Raw genomic sequence first — 22,184 nt, 5'->3', positions numbered from 1 at the left:
CAATTCCTTTATGTAATGTGTTTTAGCCATTACTCCAGTATTTAATGTTGTTTTATTGATTCCAGTGGGTCGTAAACATCTCCCCAATAAAACCCATCACATTACATCCAAGCAGATATCTGACAGCAAACTTCTGAGCTGACAGACAACATTTCCCCTGCTATACCTGGCCAAATGTTTCACCTTCAAACATGTACAGTTATCAGGCCAACTAGTGGTTTGAGCATTGGGTTTGGGATGGGTAGGTTGGTACTTTGAAACCTGCCTTCTTTTTTCTGTTTCCAGCTTTGATTATAAATGAAATAAGCCTGATATTCTGAGAACCGACTTCTTGGTTTTGAAAGTCAGCAGTGTACATTTTAGACAAGTATGAACTTTCTATCATATGTTAATCATTACAGTTTCGTCATAGTGTTTTTCATCAGAATTTGTTAAAATGCATATAATGAATATACAATCAAACTAAAACGAAGAATAGAGCTTTTTATGAATAAAGCTTTTAAAGAACAAATCGTGTTTTAGTCCACCAGAAATTCTCTGCATCCAAATTACAGCCAGCACGGCATAATACATTTTCCTGAAATAAACACACAGCAACATAAATATCTTTACATTAATATACAAAAATATGTTCATTTCAGTTTTTCTCTGTTAGCAGTTATTAAAAGTATTATATCACTTCTGCTGTTCTGACATTTTATGCAACCATCAGACTGTGCCGCCCTTTCATGTGAGTTGGGGTAAATATTACATTGTTCATGGGAAAACACAAACTATACCACCACCATCCGTGGATCATGAACCAATACTACAACACACAACATGAAATCCTCAGGAGGTTTGTACAGCCCACTTGCAGCTAAACTCCCACCAACTTCCAGCTTTTTTTATTTGCAGCTGTCTCCGACCTGCATTTCATTCACACATAGTAAAGACCATTATAGTTTCCATTTACACCATTACGAATCTTACTGTTATAAATCACAATTTCAAAATCATTTTTTTCTTCGTTAAAACAATTAAAAGGTCTTTTTTTCAAGTTGCTTCATCTGAAGATTTTTCATTTAAAATACATTTACCAGCTGCTCATCAGTTCAATGTGAGACGTGCAAAGCGTGCAACTCCTGCGTCCTGCCACTAGAGTTCTCCCACAGCCTGCGAATTCGTATGTACGTGTGTTAGGCCTAGTGCATGTGTGTATTAGTGTACGAGTGTGTGTTTACCCCCTCCGAGCGCTCAACTGTGGCCGGGCTCCTCCAACCAACCACAATTCTGACATTTAACTCCGGAAACACAAATGTAAGCAGCGCTGCGTTACATCCTATAGTGAGACTATACGCGAGGCGTTGAATCAGCGGTCGGGCGGCGGTAAGTAGACGCGTAAACCGGATCGATTTGATGACATTCACTGCAAAGGGGAACAAAAATCCACTCCCAACTGGTTGGTTTTGTCTTGAAGCGAGGGAGGGATATCAACATGGCGTCCGCGTAGCTCACCAACCAGCCAACAAGAATGTCTAGGCACAGATGAAGGGTTTTCCTCCATTTGCAATCGGATTGTGTTATTAAAGCTGAATCGTCGCGTTTCGATTCCACGAAACGATTCGCGCGGGTGTCAAAACCAGGTGGCGTGTTCGCGATGCCCTCATGTTTATAGTTTTGTGACTCGTAGACAAACGTTTGTTGTTTCTTTTTGGCACCGTGGCCGAGAGCGCGATCTGGACCCGATTCATATCACTAATAAGATCGGTTGACGATCTATTGAATACGTTTCTCGCGTTTCTTAACGCGTTTTGCTCCGATCTGCACGTACATTCCAGCACTCTGCTAATGGATCACACGAGCGGCTTGAGGATACATTAAAACATCTGTTGTGGCTTTCATTTACTGGTAACATATTAACAACGCTGGAATGAAACATTGCGAGCCAAAGTTACAATTGTTACAAAAAGTTACAGTGTTACGTTCAATGAGGAAGCCATTGGTTTATATCATTTCTGCGTATTGCGCAATAAAGCGAACAGGTCCCGCTTGTCAAATCCAATTAGTTGTAAAATACAAACAATTTTTTTCTGCACACAAACGTTTTATGTTTTCAACTTTTTCATTACATTTACTAATGAAATTGTGTCACATTTGTTTATTTACATTTATGCATTTGGCATTGTATTATCCTATTTATTTATACTTAGGTATCTGCAATCCCCTGGGATGGAACCCACAACCTTGCGTTGTTAACGCAATGCTCTTACCACTGAGCTACAGGAAAGCTTAACAATAAAAAACGATCAGCTTCAACCTAATGGAATTTAACTAGTTTTGTGTATTAACGATTAGCATTTGTATTGCAATAGTTTCTCAACACATATTATGGTTAAACATGGTTAATTTTCCCTAGGTTAGGGTTAGGACTCCAGGCGTTTATTGTTTGTATTATTTTTATTGCAAACACATTTTCATCTATTGTCACGAATAAGTCACAGCGTACAGAATATGAATCAGCTTTTGTTCTTTGTTTTGTGTAGGACCCATCTGGCAAATGCAATGAATGTGACAGTCATTTTTATCTGTTCGTCATGCCACGTAGAGAGAGAGAGAGCAAAAATTCTGCAGTTCTTTGCAGATGCAGACTGTTGAGGGCTTTTATAGAAGCACTTTTGATGTTCGTGACTGATGCTGGGAGGGACTAGATTTAGTATCTCTTCTGTACTCTTTCTTTAATATCTTATTCTGACGCTTAATCTAATCTTTTTTGTTTGATGGTGTTGTTAGTTGTTATCTAATGCAGACGGTACATCAACACTTATGTTCCAAGTGTGAAGTCACATTTCTGTTTTTTATTGTACATTGCAAATCTGTCTTCGAGATGACAGTGAAATAAAGCAGAAGGTGCTGAGAGGACCTAGATTTTACATCATACTCAACATTGTTTGCTCAACAATATGCGACTTTAATTGAAACTCTGTTAGATATATAGAAAGTTCACAAATTGTCAAGTGTGTTTAAGCATAACATATAAAACAGAATAGTATAAACATTAGTAATTGTATTTGTATCACATTAATTCTTCTCTCCAGTTAGCAACAAGTACATTTATGTCAGAGTTTAATATATGTGTTTAAAATGGTTCATGATTGTTTGTTTCTTTCTGGATTTTGTGATGCGTAAAATCAGACCTGTGAGCTGTTTAAGGGTTCAGAACCACATTTTGTTTATTACTTAGATGAAGTAAATAAACTATTTTATCCAGCAAGCATTGGTGTGAATGACAGTGTTTATTGTCCTATTAAAATGTGGTGCCATTTTTTAAAAAGAAACGTGGTCCTCAGAGACGTGGTTGGTAATGTGATGCCGTCACTGGCAAAACTAACAAATATTTGCATTTTGCTTCTTTGATATGCAAGAACCAAAGCTCTTTAGCTTGTAGTGTGGTTAGTATGAGTTGGAGATCATCAGCTGTTTTGCTTGAGTTTGTATATGTATATACATATACATATATATTTGTATATTGTCTGTGTTCGCTCCAGGTCGGAACTGGCTACGATGTCGAGGCTGGTGAAGAAGAGGCAGGCGGATCCCAAAGTGGTCCAGTACGTGTGGTCGGCCATCGAAGTCGTCCGGAACCAGAAACAGATCGCAAACATGGACAGAATCTCAAAGTAAGTTGCATTTTCTTCATTACAGACAGTCTCACAATATCTGAAGACATGCTAGTAAATATCATTGAAGATGTTTTGAAGACGTCTCAGTTCACGTGTGCGTTTCCATGCAGGTATTTAAGTCGTGTGTACGGGATGCACCCGAAAGACACGGCCAGGCAGCTGGTCCTCGCGGTGAAAGATGGGCTGGTGGTGGAGACCCTCACGGTTGGGTGCAAGGGATCCAAAGCTGGGATCGAGCAGGAGGGATACTGGCTACCCGGAGATGAGATGGTGAGACATAAACCAGAGCATGTTTAAACATAACATTTGAATCCACCAACTTCCTAAATAAAAATGTTAAAGGTAAACATTGCTTAGATTTTCCGGTTCATGTTAATACCATCAAGACACGCTCACATGAAATGAAACAGTACTATGTTGGAAAGTAGACCATTGTTGAGGGTCATTTGTTTGGTTCTTTAGCTTATATAAAATAAAATAAACATACCACTGGAGAACATTTAACAGTAAGGCATCGGCTCTATATACAATGTGATGGAATATGGGGATGTTTCAGGACCTTCACCAGCACACAGAGACATTCCTCTGTTGTCTGAGAGAGAGAACGTTTAAAGGAAACTGTGTTTGTTTTTGGGGTATGGGTTAAAGTCACAAATAGCTCTACAGACTCTGGTCTTATGAGTCATGTGTTGTCTGAAGTCAAAGAAAGCTTATTGTTGTAAAACATTGTTATGAATTGTACTGTATGTAGCAGCTGAGGTTAAAGGGTAAATTCATCTTTTTTTACTCATCCACGTGACGTTCAACATGTTTTGAGACCTACCGGTATCTTAGGACCACAAAAGGTTACATCTCAGAGATTTCCAGATCTCCTCATAGACACAATGGTTATAGTTGCTGTCAAGGTCCAGAAAAGACCTAAAGACTCTGTTAAATTGGTCCATCTGCTCATAGTGGCTCAATTGATTTTTTTTGAAGCGACTACAGTACTTTATGTGCGAAAAACAAATCAATGAAACAACTTAAATCGCTATATTCTCCTCTGGCTTGTCAGTCTATTATTTGTGTTGACGTGAGCGCTTCGAGGCATATGCGCATTCGGTGAGGGGAGACGCTGGCGTTCTGACTGATAACCCGGAAGCGCAACTCTGTGTTTAGAAGAAGGCGCACGCTGTATAGAAGCTGATCTTCACAAAATTTATGATGATTTCGATATTTAGGAAGACTTGCACTTTTTTGCCCAACCGAATGTGCCGAAGTGATTTTGTTAACGCGCACTATAGACTGTCAAGACAGAGGAGAATATATAGATTAAAGTCGTTATTTTTGTTAGTTTTTTACATAAAGCATTGTCGTCGCTTCCCAAAAAATATTTTGAGCCTCTATGAGCGGATGGCCCAATTTAACATTGTATTTAATACTTTTCTGGACCTTGACAACCACAACCATTATGTCTATGAGGAGGCCTTGAAATCTCTCGGATGTCACCTAAATATTTTTGTTTTCCGAAGACGCTGGGAGGTCTCCAAACATGATTAACGTCATGTGGGTGAGTAAAAAAATCACACAAATTAGATTTTGGGATGAACGTACCCTTTAACAAGTTTAGTTTTTGTGAATGCTGATCACCCACCCGCGAGTCCGTAACACGGAACGCCAGTGGTTAGATTCAGCCCGAGCTGTCAGATTAGGATTTTAAACAATGTTTTTTGGATCATTTGCAATTGCAGGAGCAGATGTCGGAAGAAGGCAAGGTACGTCCATATTAACTGTGACTTTTTTTATTACCAATAATCTACACTTTATTTAATAGTATGTGTAACCTACACATGGGACAGCACCTGAATTTAATGAACCTTTATACAGGATCGCAGAAACTTGAAATCTGTATTTTAGTTTATAAATGTATCATTCCTGATCTGTGTATTAGGATATTTTTGTTTGACAAGAATGTTAAAGTTGATACTGATACCAGCTTTATTGCATTCAGAGCTGTGCTGTGTGAAGTTATCGTGTATCTTTGTTTTGTCACTGGATGCTCAGTATTAGTGATTTCTCTCTTTTTCTAGCCTTTTGCGCTCTCTGAAGCTCCTTTTGCAGATGTGCGTATGTTACACACACACTCACACACACCATTAACACATTTTTTCAAAGTGAAATCACCTACCGTTATTTTTGTGTGAGATTTGTACGTCTGATACTTCAGGGTTTATGTCAGTGTCAGAAATGACAGTACGTTAACGTGTAATATTTTCTTTTTTATGTTCACACATTACATGCTCATTTGCTTCATTGTAATAATTAATCTATCATACATTTTCTAATACTAAACCACGTTACCTTTAAAAAATTATTATGGCGCATTTTACACAATAATTTACATCATTAGGTCTAGAAAAAAATGCGATATCACTTCTGTTGATTTCTGACCTTGAGTTAGACCCCTTTTAAATATAGACTTTTGTTTGTAGACCTTTCAGAATTTGTTTTGACGTTACACGAATCGAGAATGTTTTGGACTGTGTGACTGTTTGAGGTCTGTAGTGTCGAAGCGAGAGATTTGGAGAGGATGGTGTGAACGTGGTGATTGTGATCGTGGAATTTGAGAATGTGATTGCTCCCATTTCCCACACAAAACATTTCTTGGTGTTCAAGGTTTCATTTATTTCATGATTTGGATTTGTACGTTTGTATAAGTGTTAAAACGGCTTTAATCAACCCTTACTTGTTATAACCAATTGAGAGATTTAAGAAATATTAGAATACTAGAAATATAAAGATATCTCGAACATGCTGCAAATGTTGCCTCTTAAATTTAACCAAATGTGCAAAAACGTAACGTTTGTCTGTTCTTCTCATTTTATCAAACGAAATCTACCCCTGCAATCTTCTGAGTAACATTTGCTTGTTTGTTAGATCTTTATTATTTTGAAGAAATTGGGTTTTCGTTCTTGGTTGCTTGGTCGAATAAGAGAAGCCCTCATACTTTGGTTTTTAGCTGAAGGTCTGGTTAATAGAAGTATAAATATTAAAATTCAGAGTTAATGAGATGTCACTGAGCCATTCCTAAGGGAAAGTCCAAAGTGTATGAAGAGTTTGGTTCCAAAATGAGATAACTCAAAAATCATGTTTTTTTTTATTGTTCATTCCAAATAATATCAATCAAACTGCATTTGATTTATAATAACTTAAAAAAAAACAGCTAACTAACACAGTAAATACATTATAATATAATAAAGAAAACATGATTTTTGTGAGTTATCTCATTTTGGAAGCAAACTCTTCATATATTTTAAAGCTTTACACAGTAAGAGGGCTGATCTTGTATGAATGTCCCAAGATCTTATTTGCAGGATATTACATTTACATTTAGGCATTTGGCAGACGCTTTTGTCCAAAGCGACTTACATTGCTTTATCCTATACATTTTACATAGGTATTTGCAATCCCCTGGGATCGAACCCACCTTACGTTGTTAACGCAAATGAACGCAATATGAAAAGTGGTAAATGTGGAAAGTGTGGTTCAGAACAGTGTGGCCCAGGTGGGCTGGGATGTGCATTACTTTACTCTGTGTATTTTAGGATTGGGAGGCGGAAAGTCATGACTGGTACTGCTTTGAGTGTCACCTTCCAGGAGATGTTATGGAATGTGACGGATGTTTCCGCGTCTACCACCTCCGCTGTGTGCCGGAGGACCACCGGCCACGGGACACCACCTCCCACTGGCAGTGTGGCATCTGCAGGGTGAGTCTAGAAAAAACTAGAACCGATTAAAATCTGATCTATGAGTCGCACTTTTTTGTCAAACTGATTCATATTCATTTGATGCACTAAAGTTGTGAAGTGTCTTTTAAAGTGTGGCTAACCTTGTCAGTGAAATGTGTTGATGTTTACAGGGCAGTAAAAGGAAGAATCTGAAAAAACAGGAAATGACAACGTATCTGAAGTTCATTCTCAGCCGCATGAAGGAAAGGGTGCGATTCACAGTTCTGCTTCACACTTTATCCCAGTAAAGCATTTAGAGACGTGGCATGTTTTTCGCACCTCTATCCTGCAGTGCTATGCAAATCATCTAAAACTTTGCATGGATCTTGATGCTGTTTTCTTAGGCTGTGGACCTGCACAAAAGAGGCAAAGAGTCAAAGCAGCCCATCTACAGGAGGCTGATTCACACACCTCTGGATGTGGATAACATACAAGAGGTACGCAGACCGGTTTAACATCTGTAGCGCTGCGGGGTACGGACTGATCTCCCATCAATCTCTGCTCTCTCTTCTCTCACAGAAAATCTCAGAGGAGAACTACAAGAGCTTTGAGGAGTTCAGGGCTGACGCTCAGCTTATAGTTCACAACACAGCCATCCTGCACGGAGGTGAGCGGGTCTGACTCTGCATCTGTGATGCGATTTATGAAATAGCACATAGACACTTAAGTAGTAACCTGACCGATTTCACACTCTTTGTTAACAGTGAACAGCGATCAGGCCGAAATCGCCAGACTTCTTTATAATGACACGTGCCATGAGGTCAGAGCATGCAAACAGTGGAATTTTAAGCCTATTTAGTTCATTTAACAAACTCGGTTGAGGATTTGCTGTTATTATTTAACCCATTTTGACATTAAAGGGACAGTTCACCCAAAAATGACATTATGGTCTTAGTTAACCTTCGAGTTGATCTGTATAAATGTCTTTGTTCTGATGAACACAGAGAAAGATATTTGGTGCTTGGAACCACCATTGACTACCATAGTAGGAAAAATGACAATGGGAGTCAAAAGTGCCCCAGAATGGTTTTCTTTCCCACATTCTTCCAAATATCTTCTTTTGTGTTCGACAGAACAATGCAATTCATGAAGTAATTTTTCCTACTGTGGTAGTCAATTGTGGCCAAGAACTGTTTGGTTACAAGCATTCTTCCGAATATATTTCTTTGTGTGCATCAGAACCAAGACATTTATATATATTTGTAAATGACAGAAATTTCATTTTTGGGTGAACTGAATCTTCAATGTATGAACGATTTTGTGCTTATTTATACAGGAAATGTAGGATCAATTTAACATTGTGGATTTGTTTCTCTCCAGCTGAACGAGTTAATATTGTGCAGAAATTGTTTTTATCTCTCGAACGCCAGACCTGAAAACTGGTTCTGTTATCCGTGTGTAAGTACAGCCGCGCACACATTCACAGTCCTATTGTGATTTGTGAAGGTATGGTATTAAAGGATGTGCGTCTGTGTGTTTAGACTCCGAATCACGAGTTGGTCTGGGCCAGGATGAAAGGTTTCGGTTATTGGCCGGCCAAAGTTTTACAGAGGGAGGGCACCCAGGTGGACGTCCGTTTCTTTGGTCACCAGCACCAAAGGTGAGGCCCAGGTTTCTCTAGATCCAAGAGAAACATGAGGGACCAACAACATAGACATGAATCAAGATTTTAGGGTAAATTTTTATGACTGTATAAGGTAAAGCATACATTTGTTTTTTGTAAATGTCCCTTATATATTTTTTATTATTTAATGATTATTTATATTATTTATCTTTTTTTCATAAAAACTGATCACAACAAGTGTAAATGTGTTTATAAACTTAGACATCGCAATGAAATTCTGTCAGAAATACTTAGGCCATTAAAGGGATAGTTCAGCCAAAAATATCATTTTTCTAATTTCTTTACTCTCAAGTTGTTCTAAATCTGTATATGACTTTTTCTTCTGTGAAACCTAAAAGAAGATACTTTGAGAAATGTCACCTGGTTTTGAGTTCATACAATTGAAGTCAATCAAGAACAATGTTGTTTGGTTCCCAACAAATCTTGAAAACATCTTCTTTTGCGTTCTGCAGAAGAATGTCATTAAAAAATGTATTGTGCTAATATGAGATCACAAAAATTGCTTGTAAAATAATCACAAAGCATATCAATATTGCAAATCAAACCGCAGAACATTCCCTTAATAAATCGAGAATCAGGAGATTAAGGTTTCGGACTCTTTGAGTTTAGGATGAAGCCAAAATGTGGAAAGGAAACGTTAATCTCCTTTATGCCTGGTTTTATAGAGCAGGTTTGAAACAGTTGTGTGTTTGTGTGTTCTGCTCCAGGGCTTGGATTCCCGCTGACAACATCCAGCAGATCTCTGTGAGCGCGCAGCAGCTGCAGGTGAAGCGCAGCGCCGGCTGGAAGAAAGCATGCGATGAACTGGAGCAGCACCAGAGATACGTGAGGGAGGGTCGCACCTGGAGGGGGAAGCTGGAGGAGAAGCAGGATAGGTCGGACAGACGGGAAGACAGAGTGGAGGAGGCGGAGTCAAGCATCTCCTCGACATCCAATGAGCAGGTGAGGTTTTCCTGTGACTTTAAATGTTTGTTTATTTATTTAGACTAATTATGAGGTTCCTGTACTATGTTTATTGCTGGATAAAACTGAATAGTGATTCATATTTTGAAAGACACTGGTAACCAAACAACATTGATCCCATTGACTTCCATTGTATGGACACAAAGCCACTGAGGCATTTCTTAAAATATATTTTTATGTGTGAAGAAGTCATACATGTTTGGAATGACATAGGGTGAATAAATGAAAGGATTTTCATGTTTAAATGAACCAAACAGTTTCACTGAATTTAATTAAGGATGAACTATCTCTTTAAAGTTGGTATGCAGCTACAGCAGTATAGGTGATTATGAAATTATTACCTATTTATTAAACGTATCCAAACTGATTTAATTTATAATTTTACATTACATTTATATGCCAAACCTATTTTTGACTATATTATTATTGTTAAGCATAAAGTATATTTGGTGTATTTTTATTTTCTAAACATGCAATTGTCCATTGTTAGTTTATAATACATTAAAATTAATACATATAAAACACTAAAAATGTAAAAAATACATATTGAAGCAGTTCTAAGCTTTACCAAAAAATACTGTAAAATATAAGTTCATGTTAACTATTAATTATTTACATTAACTGTTGTTAATGTAATGTATATAACATTGTAAAATGTTACCAAAGTGTAATGTTGCACTGCTGCCTATCTTGTTTTCTTGTGGTTAATGACTCATATTTTGTATTGTTTCTGATTTTGTATGAAAGCTTCTGTTATTTGAACATGTACATTGGCAAGACTGGCTTCACTTTATTTAGCATCTGGTGTCCTCATTTTTCGCTGTTCATCTGTGTTTGCTGCAGTCAAAAGGCAACCAAGAACCCAAATCTAAGAAAAGCCGCCGGTCCCAAGTCCCTGAGCCCAAAGAAGAGGTTTGTCTTGTGACTTGTTTATCTAAAGGAGTATTATGGTAACAGTGTAAAAATCATGGGTTTGAATAAAGCATCTACCAAATATTTTAGCAACCGGAGCCGGAGATGGAGGCCGTCAGTTCCAGTCAAGAGATCCCGACGGCCGTTCCCCATCAGCCCGAGCGCATGTCCGTCTCTACCCAGACCAAAAAGTCTGGCTCGTCGTCTTCCTCTTCTTCCTCACCGACCCCCCGCATGTTGCACAAAGGCACGCAGACAGTCAACGAGGGCAACTGCCAAAACATGTGCCACGACAAATACACAAAGATCTTCGGCGACGTGAAAGAAATGATGAAGGCGGAGAACAAACGGGAGACAGAACGTGTTCTGAAAGAAGCCTTGGACAAGGTGAGGACATGAATTGACTTAAAGTTTTAAACTTGTATCGCTCTCTGGCGCCCTCTTTTGGCCAGAGTCAAAGAAACCCAAGCTCAAGCCAAACTAAGCGCTTTTGTGGATCTTTACTATTTACATGATATTTGTAAATAAAGTTATTTTAGTCGCTGTGCAATGTGGCCAAATATGGCACGCTTTTATTTAACTCTGGCGCGCGGTTGACTTTACAGTTACGAGCGGAGATGGAGGAAGAGAAAAGGCAGGCGGTGAGCAAAGCCGTGTCCAGCACACAAGCCGAGATGGAACGAAAGTGCAAACAGGTGAAAGAGAAGTGCAAAGAGGAGCTAATGGAGGAGATGAAGAAGATGGTAGCACAGCACAAACAACTTCTTTCCCAGACCAAGAAGAAGCAGTGGGTGAGTAAACCTTCACAGCACTTTAAGTGTTTTCCAAAGCTCGGCTGTTTTGATGCAAGTCATCTGCCAGACGAAGATCTTGTTATCTATGACTGAAAGTCTAATATTCTGAATTCACTGAATGTAAAATGTATTAAAATGCGACTCCATATTTGTAGATTTTTCATATCCTCCAGGTAGATAGTGTATATTATTATCTTATGCTTTGAGCGTTAGATCTTCAAGTGTAGATTTCTTTGCTTAGATGATGATTCTTTCTCTGAGAAGTCCTAATTTGCTCAGCATGGTCTTGTTTATATATAAACTATTTATAGGTTCAACCATTTGTTAGGTGATAATTGTTCTTCTGTGTGTTACTCACCTGAACTTTCGACGTTCTCTTCTGAGAATCGTTGGAGCTTTGAGAACAGCATGAGGAAGTTACGAGCAATTACTGTTTATGGGAATACGATTGTGTTGACGTGTGTTATTCTTATTCAGATGAATTGAGCCGGTTCCCTTAAAAACAGCTTTTGTGTGTCCTGAAACAATATTTACAATAAACATCGTCCTTATCCTGGGGTTATGTTTACATGACACTAAAAATGTAAAAACGAGTAGTTAGTTGTTCATTTACACAACAACTGCATTTTGAGGGTTTCAAAGTGTAACAAAAATGAAAAAAAATGTTTAAGCTGTCCATTTATGCACAACTACACTTGTTTTACATGTTTTTGTCAAATTTTGATGTAATGCAAACGTGCACTACATCGCCAACTACTGGTCTGGCATAAATAATGCAGCGCTGTTTCCGTGGATCTGTGTGAACAGAGATTATTTTGAAAACATGCTTCAAATGCTTCAAATACACACTTTCTGTTTTAAGTACATCATTGTTGTGTATACATTATATCCTAATACATAACCTTGACCCGACCATGATTCACCTCCAAAATCAGACAGAAATAATTCATTCAGTCATTTATGCATTTGGCAGATGTTTCTATCCAAAGCAAGTCCAATCAAGGTATAGATTTTCTAATTTGTGTTTTTGTGATGCACGTTATGCAATGCTTGACCAGTTGGGCTTCCTGAAATGAGAAATGATTCTTCAGCCTTAAAGCGATAGTTCACTCAAAAATTCTGTCATCATTGACTCAAGCTCTTGTCATTTGGAAGAACATCGACACATTTTGACTTTGACATTTGACTAAATAGGTACCACCATTGAACATTCTTCAAAATATCTTCTTTTGCGTTCTGCAGAAGAAAGTTTTACTGGTTTGAAATGGCAATAGGGTGAGTTAATGGCAAGAGGGTTAGCTTCAAAAATACAATTATTAAAAATTCCACTTCAAATCCCGCCCCCCTTTTAACATGAAACATTTCTCAATATTGACTCTTTTATCAATTTCAGTGTTACAATTGTGAAGAGGAGGCCATGTACCACTGTTGCTGGAACACGTCATACTGCTCCATCAAATGCCAGCAGGAGCATTGGCACGCCGACCACAAGCGTACCTGCCGCCGGAAGAGATGAGCTGTGCCTGACCACCCCACTCTTTAGACTCCACCTCTGCGAGCCACGCTATTGAATAGAGCTCTTAAATTCTTACCCCCTCGCCCTTGTATTCTTCATTCGTAGCCGGCATTTGAACACTTTGAAACCAGGAGGTGAATGCTAACCGGGCAGTGACACCAGGACTTTCCCGAAGACTGTTGTACGTTTGGATTTTCCAATATCACTTTGAATCTCTCTTTTGCTTTTAATCCTTTTATTTGCTGTATGATGGAAAACAGCCTCGCTTACATACTGACTAGCTGAAACGTGAAGTGCTAGTCCTCTTTTTAAACGACTTCATCTTAAGCTATGTAGATATTTGACTTTTTATAATGAGCGAATCATGTCAGCCGCCTGCATTGAGTGAAGTTGGTGCTTTTAAACTCGACGGTTGGTTTTGATCAGTGCTTGTGACGTGTCTTTTTTGGGAACAGGGTTTTAAAGATGGCAGGTCATGTCTGTCGGAACGATACAATCTTCCATGCATGAATATGCACATTTCATTTTTAATTAGACCTTTAATTTTTAACGAGAAAAACGACTTGCTAATTCTGGGTCCATTTCTGTAGCTCACGCGCGCTCCGTTTTCGCCAAGTGGGATCTTTAGTGAGTTTCGTGTGTGTAAGTCATGCCAGTTTTTGTGTGGGCATAGCCAAATCCTTCCAGACGGAATGAACATTAGGTGGATCACAGATGTAATGATCTCGTTAAATTGAATCGGACTGTGCGGAGATCAGTTCGAATTAAACAATCAGAAATTATGGCTAAAGGGTAAACCTTGGGGTTTTATCAACGAGAATGACCTTTCATGGGCTTCTCCTGCACTTTGTAACCTGAGGGAGAATTAAAAAGGATAGTTAACGCGAAAATACAAATGTTGTCAGATAGTTAATTGTCATAAACAATATGAGATATTGGAAAAAAATATTTATCAAACAACATTTTCATGTTTGGAAAAACTGCTTTTTTCAAGAGTAATTATTGCAATAACAAATGTTTAATAAAAAAAGTTTTTGAGAAGCATATGTCTGTTAGATGTGGAGAAGCAGTCAGCTGAAGGATGTAGGATGTTTTTGCACAGACTTGTGCACCTTTTATCCTTTCTCTCACAAGTTTTGGATGCGTTTACATCCATATTTCTGTCCACCTCCTGTCTTCGCCCCATCCTAACCTCACCGTTGCACTACATGTAAATACCTGTTTGCCGCTAACCGTGACTGATGACGTTTGCACGTTAGCACATGTACATTTCCTGAGCGCATTTATGATGTATTTGATAAAAAAGTCTGTAAAGGAAAACTATTTGTGATATAACGGTAATATGTTCCATTCCAGTGTGCATGAACCAGGTTGTGTATACCTTTTTCCGATCTCTGTTTTGCGTTCCTGCGTGTCATCGGTGATGCAGTAAGTCTCTTGATCATTTGACGCCACTTTGTAATCGCGAGTTAACCCTTTTATAAAATGTAATTTTTTAACTTATATTTATGCGTACAGAACAATGACTACTGAGAATTCCCGACACCCTGCGAGAAGTTTGCTTAAAGAACACCTGTCTTTCATGTGCATACGAATTACAACGTGGTGTAAACGTTTTTCCCCTTTCTGCATTATGTAACAGTACTATGTATAAATAAACATATCAACCGGTTGTGGTTTTGCTATTTTGTTAGTCTCAAATTTAATAATGACAAATTTACCAATCAAAGCACTTTATTGCACCATATTGTGTGAAGGTAGGCCAAAGCAGGCTTCTATAAAAGTGTCATTTAATACTTTTAATCATGTGTACAAAACAGAATTTCAAACACACCTGCACCATACAAAATAAATTGTTTTTTGTCTTTTTTTCGCTAACCAACGATATTTACAGACACCATGCAGACTCTCTCACGTAAGTCCAGATTTCCAACGAAAAAGGGAATTAACTTCACAGGTTGAAAGTTATGTGCACATTTTTTCTTGTGGAGAGATTTCCGTTTTGTATGGGAATGGCAACACCATAGGGCCCGGTTTCACCGACAAGACTAGACCTTGGTTTATTTGAAGCTCTTTTATCGAAATGCCTTCGAAAAAACATCACTGGTTTGCATCTTGAGACAAAACAATGGCACTGACTTATCTTAAGATACGTCAGGGTACGTTTTTTTTCTTCAGTTAAAACAGGCAAAGATTTATTTTAGTCTGGGACTAGTCTTGTCTGTGAAACCGGTTGTAGATCTTCCAGACATGTTAAGACTTACTTCATTTAAAAAAAGAACACAAAAAGAGAACATTGCATCGTCACTTCGTGAATAAGTGTAAACTCAGTCCACATAGACGGTAACGTCTATTACACCAATCCCCAAAAATGAAAAGGTTGCCTGTAAATCGGTGTTGATATCACATTGCAGTACGATTCCCACCACTGCATCTTCAAGATTACCTTCAGGAAATAAAGTGATCGATGATCTCTGCCGTTACATTTGTCGACAGGCAGGACGTGATAAATACTTACAGTCCTGAATAGGAATTTGATACGATTCTAATGTTTGTAAATAACATTGAAATGCAGCTGGTACATGGTAGAGAATGGCACATTTCTCTTTTCCTCTTCACACGATTTTTGTTTGCATTTCTGCCCGTTAGACATTTTTTCATGCTTTGCTTGTATTGCACGGGCCAACAGTCAACAGGCTTTGGCATGTATTTCCCAAACAAGCCGATTAAAAAAATCATTTCACGTGAGGGGTAGAAAATAAAGGCATTCGTGTAAATCTTTCATAAATACCAGTTTGGCGCATTATAAATGAAAATGCGTCGCGCCCGTATTTCTGTGAGGACACGTAAACCACTGAAAAAAAATACGTAATGCGATGTTTCGTAGTACACAAACCATTGAATGAGCGATCAACAAAAAACACACTTGTGTAAAAAGCTTGTGGCAATAAATAATGATAAACACTCGAAACAATACAAAAGCTATAAACTCAATTCAAGGAGCAACATAACAGAACAAAGAAGCAGAATTGTGGTGCAGAAACAATGTAAACAAAATTCCAGGCACATTTTAGGGTGTGGGCGATGTGATTTCAATTAAAACGCTTTTGTTCCAGCTACACGCTAGTGTAACATGAGTTTGTATTATTTGTGGGTAACGTTCCTCTATCAGTCAGTTGATTTTCCAACAGACACCATGCAAGTGGGAAGTACTGCATTAGAAACGTCTCATTGGTGATTTGGAGCTCATCTTATTTCATATATACTTTTCTTTTTATATATAGATTTGTATGTATATTTATATTTTTACATATGCTTGATGTGATACTACTCACACAAGATGATACAATGTTTTATATCAGCAATATTATTTAATGAGGAAAACATTTCCAAATGTCTTCGCTCATCGATTCTAAAAAGAGCAAAATAAATAAGAACTATTATCTGTACATAATTACACAATATCAACCGATTTTGTTAAGCCACCAGCTTTGTACGATGAAATGAAACATGGGATTTCAAAAGCTGGGAGACGGTCTTATTCTATTTTGCTTTCTGCTGTCGGAGAACATTTGCAAAGGTTGAAACCGGCAAATTGCTGAAGGACGGCTGCGACATACATACAGATCTGTTTTTGTACCTTTTTAAAATAACAGGACAGAAATTGTGTCCAGGGTTATTGATAACACAATGTATACGTTCAACGAGTTCCTCCGAATAATCGGCAAACTTAAAACGCACGTTTAGTATGCAGATATTTAAAGTGACCCTTCGCTCGTGTAGGGTGGAATAAAAATGAATAACGTCGCAACACCTCACGTAAAAACAAAGCGACACGCACGCAAGCGAAAGCAGAGGCGATTCTTCTGGCCTTCGGGGGACTTGAATCCTTCTGCCGATTTGGCTTTGTAAAAAAGTTCTTCCTGTAAGAGTTTTGCGGTATTTGCTGAACAACGCCAAACCAGTCGTGTGCAGACGCCAAAACACGCACAGACATACGCAGCAAAGGCTTCCATACACATACGCTCGTGCTACATGTTATACGCCACATAGATGGGGTCTAGCTGGTCGGCCAGAAAGCCGTCTCGCAGGTGCATCCTCTGTTTCTCTCCGCGAGAGTTGATGGGAATGACGCCGATGTCCACCACGACCACCACGCCCACGATTAAGTAGTGTTCCTCCAGAACTGCGTTAGTTACGAGCGGAACCAGGTCCAAAGCTTCCTGTTCTGAACCTTCCAGCTCCACGACCACCACCAGAAGGTTGGTCCAGGGAAACACGGCGCTGAAACGCAGACAGATTTATTGTATTAAAATACCTATTTTCTAATATATTTGTTTTGGTATTTCAAGGCAATATTAATCAAGTGTTTAATGAAATATTTAATGTCATTTAAAAATATGTATATATATATTCTGTATTTTATGTAAAATCATTCTATTATGTAAAGAACGTTCTGTCATTAGCCTTGATATCTTTAATCAATACATCTTAGAATCAATGTTTAGGAAACCATTTTCGATAATTTTGTTCAAAATAATAATTATTTTAGGGAAAATAACAACTTGGTGTCCATAAAATAATTAATTTCTGTATTTAAAATCATTTATTCCAGAATTTTAAACGACAATTTGAATACTCTCGGAAACTATCATATCTATTTTGTAATCTATTACTTACAGCAATAAACACATTTATTTTTGTCATGTTATGCGACGACTAAATTGATGCTCTAATTTCATTTCACAGACAGGGTCAAAAATGTTGCCAAAAATAATATGTTCTTTACAACAATTATATTTCATATCGACTGCGGCGGTCAAGCAATAAATTGTGATGAACCGCATCCAGAATAAAAGTTCATGTTTACATTATATATGTTTGTTTACCGTGCATATTCATTTTGTATGTATAAACACATACACATATGCGTGTTTATTCATTTTTCTATATTTTTCCTAAATATATGCATGTATGTGTCTGTTTTTATAAACACAAAATAAGTATGCACAGTACATAGACATATATAACCCTGGATCACAAAACCAGTCTTGCACGGGAACATGTTTAGTAAAAGATCAAAATACATTGTATGGGTCAAAATTATAGATTTTTCTATTAGGATATTAAGTAAAGATCGTGTTTCATGAATATATTTTGTAAATTTCCTACCCTAATATATAAAAACTATATTTTTGTGAGTGGAAGTCCTGCCACAGTTCCCAAATTAACAACTTCAAAGGCAATTGTCTCAATATTTAGTTATTTTTGCACTCTCAGATTTCAGATTTTTTAACGGTTGTATCTCATCCAGATATTGTCATATTCTAACAACTCCATAGAAAGCTTATTTATTCAGCTTTCAGATTATATAAAATCTCAATTTCGAAAAATTGACCCATAAGACTGGTTTTGTTGTCCAGGGTCACATTTAAAAAGAAAATTTATTCTGGATTCGATTAATCGATTAAGCCCTAATTTTGACTGAATCGTATCTCCTCAACAGAACATAATTATATGTAAGAAGGTCGTACCATTCCATGATGCTCTTGTGGGTGCGTATAACTGAGGTCTCGATGTCGATGGGGTGATACCTCATTCCTCTCAGCTCCATGGCTTCATCTAAGGCTCCGACTACATACAGAGCATCATGCCGCTCTGGAAACAAATTCAGAATCAGGGTATGATCAGCACTTAAGGGGTTATTTTGCTCCAAATCTTCCATTCAAGGTGCAGGTGACATTTTTTCTTCAATGGAACATTAAAGGAAGATTATTTGAACCGTGGGGGGGTTCATTTTGCACTACCTGTATCTAATCAAAGTGACAGTAGCAGTGATTTTTTATTTTATGAATCTCCAAGGTTTCCGCTAAAAATCGTAATATTCTACTGAAGAAACAATGTCATCCATCTTGGACGGCCTGAAGTTGAGCAAATCAGGAAATCTTCATTATTCTGTACGAAAATGCATTGCTGGGATCACCTCCACTTGCATCCGTAAGCTCGGTCCTCCGAAGGAAGCCCAGGTAACCGGTACGTGCCCATATGGTCTGAGTATCTCCAAAGCTCAGATGAGAGTTGAAGTGATCGGACTGCAGGGCCTCGTCTCCATACACCGTAAAGTAACCGCTGCCATTGTGGACGCATTGAACCCAGATCTTCACAGACAAAAAAACAGTTGATACCAATTGAAAAGATTTCCATCGAGTCCTTTTATTTATTTCCTCTGTGATGAACTCACCTCCCCTAGATGAGAGTCTCCCAGGGGTCCCTTGGTTTCAGGATTGGCGATGATGATTCGTACTCCGGGTAAAATCTGAAAACAGATTCATCAATTTTACTGCCATGAGAGCTCAAATCAAAGCATTGTTGTTGTAAAGAGTCCAGCAGGTACCTTTCCAGACTCCATGAGGGGCAAACTGTGCGGAGAGCCTCGCTCGACCAGCCGTACTCTGAGGAGAAGCAAACAGACTGTTGCTTTCATCACAAAACTATGAGCTCGTAAACACCAGAGTGAACTAGACTTGACATTTTGTAAAACAGATATTGTAACACTCATGAATAAGCAAAATGATATAACAAAGTGAGGAAGTATAAAATAATGCTGCTGTCTGGATACGTTTCCCTCAAATAAAAGCAAATATTGTGACTGGGATTTGATTTAGTATGTTGGCGGTGGGCCACGATAAGTGCTTGAGATGACAGTCCAACTTTGCTCAAGCTCAACCGCTAGATGTCAATGTACCATACGGGTTGTGTAAACACGACCGTTTAAACAGGACCAACAAATGTTTTATTTAATAAAATGAATACACAACAAATTCAACAAATTGTTTATTGAATACTATAATTATACGGTAAAATAATAATATCAATAAAAATAAATATATTAAATAATATTACAAATTAATATGAATAAAATATAAATAGCATGCTTGTCTATTCAGTAGACTGTTTCAGCAGCAAAAACAAAAACAAACGATACGTGGCCCAAACTTAACCTCCAATAGACCTCTACAACGAATAACTGTTGAGTAGTTTTCATTTAATTTTATACAATTTATATACAATACAATAAATAGTAATATAAATTAAATATAAAATAAATGAATACATTTTAAACAAACAGAGACTGGAAGTTAACTTCGGGCCAGGCACGTGACGATGGAGCCGTCTATATAGATATTGTTTAACTCTCACCTGTCGTGTCGTAGAGCTCTCATGTCCACGTACACTGTAGTTGGATCCGGTCCTGACGTCCCCTGAAATACCCATCATGCAACAGTTAACCAGACGTACACACTAACTTTCACAAAACTATCAATTTCCAACCTGCTAAAGCAGTTAACTAGTTAGTTTTCGAGTCTACAAAACACACACATCTGATATCAATAAAATAAGTGAGGGGTTTGGGAAAAGACAGGCGAGACGAGCAGCAAACCGTTGCAGAAATTACCCCAAATTTACACCGTCGCCGAAAGGGTAATAAATGATGCCGTGAACAGAGGAGTTACAGATAGCGGAGCAGAAATAAGACTTGTTTATGAAGCTTGAATGACAAATGTGTTGGTGTTTATGAAGCAGAGCTGAAGATGATGACCGGCACAGCCTCCAGATATCACAACGTTCCTTGAATCCCTGTTCCTCTAGTTATGTAGAGCCAGACCTTTGACTTTTTTACTCAAGTCTGATTCATCCTAAAGCTCTAAGTGACCGAGAACTGCCTTCACATACAGGAAAGGATCAGAGATTAATGTGCTGAAATAAAAATAAGTGAAGGATGTTATGAATATCCGCGTCATGTCTCAAAAAAACGAAATTATAAAACAAAGACTATCCTGCCCAGGACAAAGCTCGCCCCGCTCTGCATTATTTTGCTTTGATAATACAGTTCGAAGAAATATCGAGATGAAACACAAACAAAGGCTGTCTGCGAGCGCAAATGAACATACATCATCTCGACGCTAAAACGAGTGCCATTATTTTCCATGACTGATCATTATTGAATTTGCATTGACTGTGCCATTATGAGGCACTCAGAAGGCGCTGCTCCATCTGAATGAGAATGTATCATAACTCAATCGCTGGAGCACGAAACAAACCAAACTGAGTGTCAGATGAAACAACCTTCCAGCAGAGGTCTCCCTGTATCTGTATCGGCCCTGCGTCCTCAGAGACGCATTTGAGCTCACTGACTCATACAGTGCGAGCGTCTGTGATATTTCGTGTGTAGGCAATCGTGTTCCTAACAAAGCCGCCTGTTTGTGATGTCACAGCAAAACAATGTGGCGGCCGAGGGTGGGGGAACCAGGATCAGATCTAACGGCTATAACTACAGAGGACTTCACTAAAGGAACACTTCTTATGATCTGGTGTGATACAGCAGCTGTATGATAACACAAATATCTTGATCTAGGTGTCCAGGTAAGCTCAATCTCATTCAGGGATGCTTGGATCTCACCGAACTGTAGTAAAATCACAATGTGGGCATCTTTCCTGGACTCAGTTCGAACCTGAAAACTCTTTGCAAATAAGGCCGTGCAATATACATAAAATATTATTAAACTCTGATATGTATTTGATCAACTTTAATGGTGATTTTTTTTGTATAGGATGTATATGGATACTTTTTTGTAATAAAATTAATTATGATAGTCAAATACTCATTAGCATCTGCTAAATGAATACATTTAAATGTAAAAGGAAAATAAATAGTAATAAAATAAGACCGTATTAAATAGTAAATAGTAATATTAACAAATTATATAAATAAATATATTAATAAAAATAAACCTGAAATCAAATAAAAATAATGAAATATAAACATAAAACACAATACAATTTAGTGAGAGATTACATAAACAATTTTACAGAAGGTTTCTTTAGAAAACGTAACAGCTAAATACAAAATGCATTAAATTCATCAAGATTTTCATATGAAAATCT

The 22,184-nt window shown here is 37.9% G+C and overlaps 2 protein-coding genes across 13 annotated transcripts in view; one reads left to right on the top strand and one right to left on the bottom strand.

Moving 5' to 3' along the window:
• Positions 1-1,183: 1,183 nt before the first annotated feature.
• Positions 1,184-14,910, top strand: zmynd11 (zinc finger, MYND-type containing 11). 3 transcript variants are annotated; one of them, XM_056738745.1, is made up of 17 exons: positions 1,184-1,368; positions 3,528-3,659; positions 3,773-3,932; positions 5,393-5,416; positions 5,732-5,764; positions 7,247-7,408; positions 7,561-7,638; positions 7,774-7,866; positions 7,949-8,036; positions 8,134-8,189; positions 8,750-8,827; positions 8,911-9,029; positions 9,761-9,995; positions 10,860-10,928; positions 11,019-11,315; positions 11,534-11,719; positions 13,116-14,910. In XM_056738745.1, the coding sequence occupies exons 2-17, from the start codon at positions 3,544-3,546 to the stop codon at positions 13,236-13,238; spliced, it is 1,917 nt and encodes a 638-aa protein (XP_056594723.1). In that variant the 5' UTR covers positions 1,184-1,368; positions 3,528-3,543; the 3' UTR covers positions 13,239-14,910. The 3 variants fall into 3 exon arrangements, with proteins under 3 accessions (XP_056594723.1, XP_056594722.1, XP_056594724.1); XM_056738744.1 differs by having other exon boundaries at positions 1,202-1,299; XM_056738746.1 differs by lacking the exons at positions 5,393-5,416; positions 5,732-5,764 and having other exon boundaries at positions 1,202-1,299.
• Positions 14,911-14,954: 44 nt separating this feature from the next.
• The window catches only part of dip2ca (disco-interacting protein 2 homolog Ca), an 82,539-nt gene continuing 75,309 nt past the window's right edge, over positions 14,955-22,184 (bottom strand). For all 10 annotated transcript variants that reach the window (XM_056738733.1, XM_056738735.1, XM_056738734.1 and 7 more), the window contains 6 exons: positions 20,439-20,500; positions 19,633-19,690; positions 19,480-19,554; positions 19,222-19,396; positions 18,773-18,896; positions 14,955-17,522 (listed from right to left, as the gene is read on the bottom strand). In XM_056738733.1, coding sequence (XP_056594711.1) covers positions 17,270-17,522; positions 18,773-18,896; positions 19,222-19,396; positions 19,480-19,554; positions 19,633-19,690; positions 20,439-20,500 — 747 coding nt within the window. In that variant the 3' untranslated portion in view covers positions 14,955-17,269. The remainder of the gene's footprint in view (positions 17,523-18,772; positions 18,897-19,221; positions 19,397-19,479; positions 19,555-19,632; positions 19,691-20,438; positions 20,501-22,184) is intronic.

The sequence above is a fragment of the Triplophysa dalaica genome, chromosome 23 (assembly GCF_015846415.1).
Source record: "Triplophysa dalaica isolate WHDGS20190420 chromosome 23, ASM1584641v1, whole genome shotgun sequence".
NCBI classification, from domain to species: domain Eukaryota; kingdom Metazoa; phylum Chordata; class Actinopteri; order Cypriniformes; family Nemacheilidae; genus Triplophysa; species Triplophysa dalaica.
This window is presented reverse-complemented; position numbering and strand designations above follow the sequence as displayed.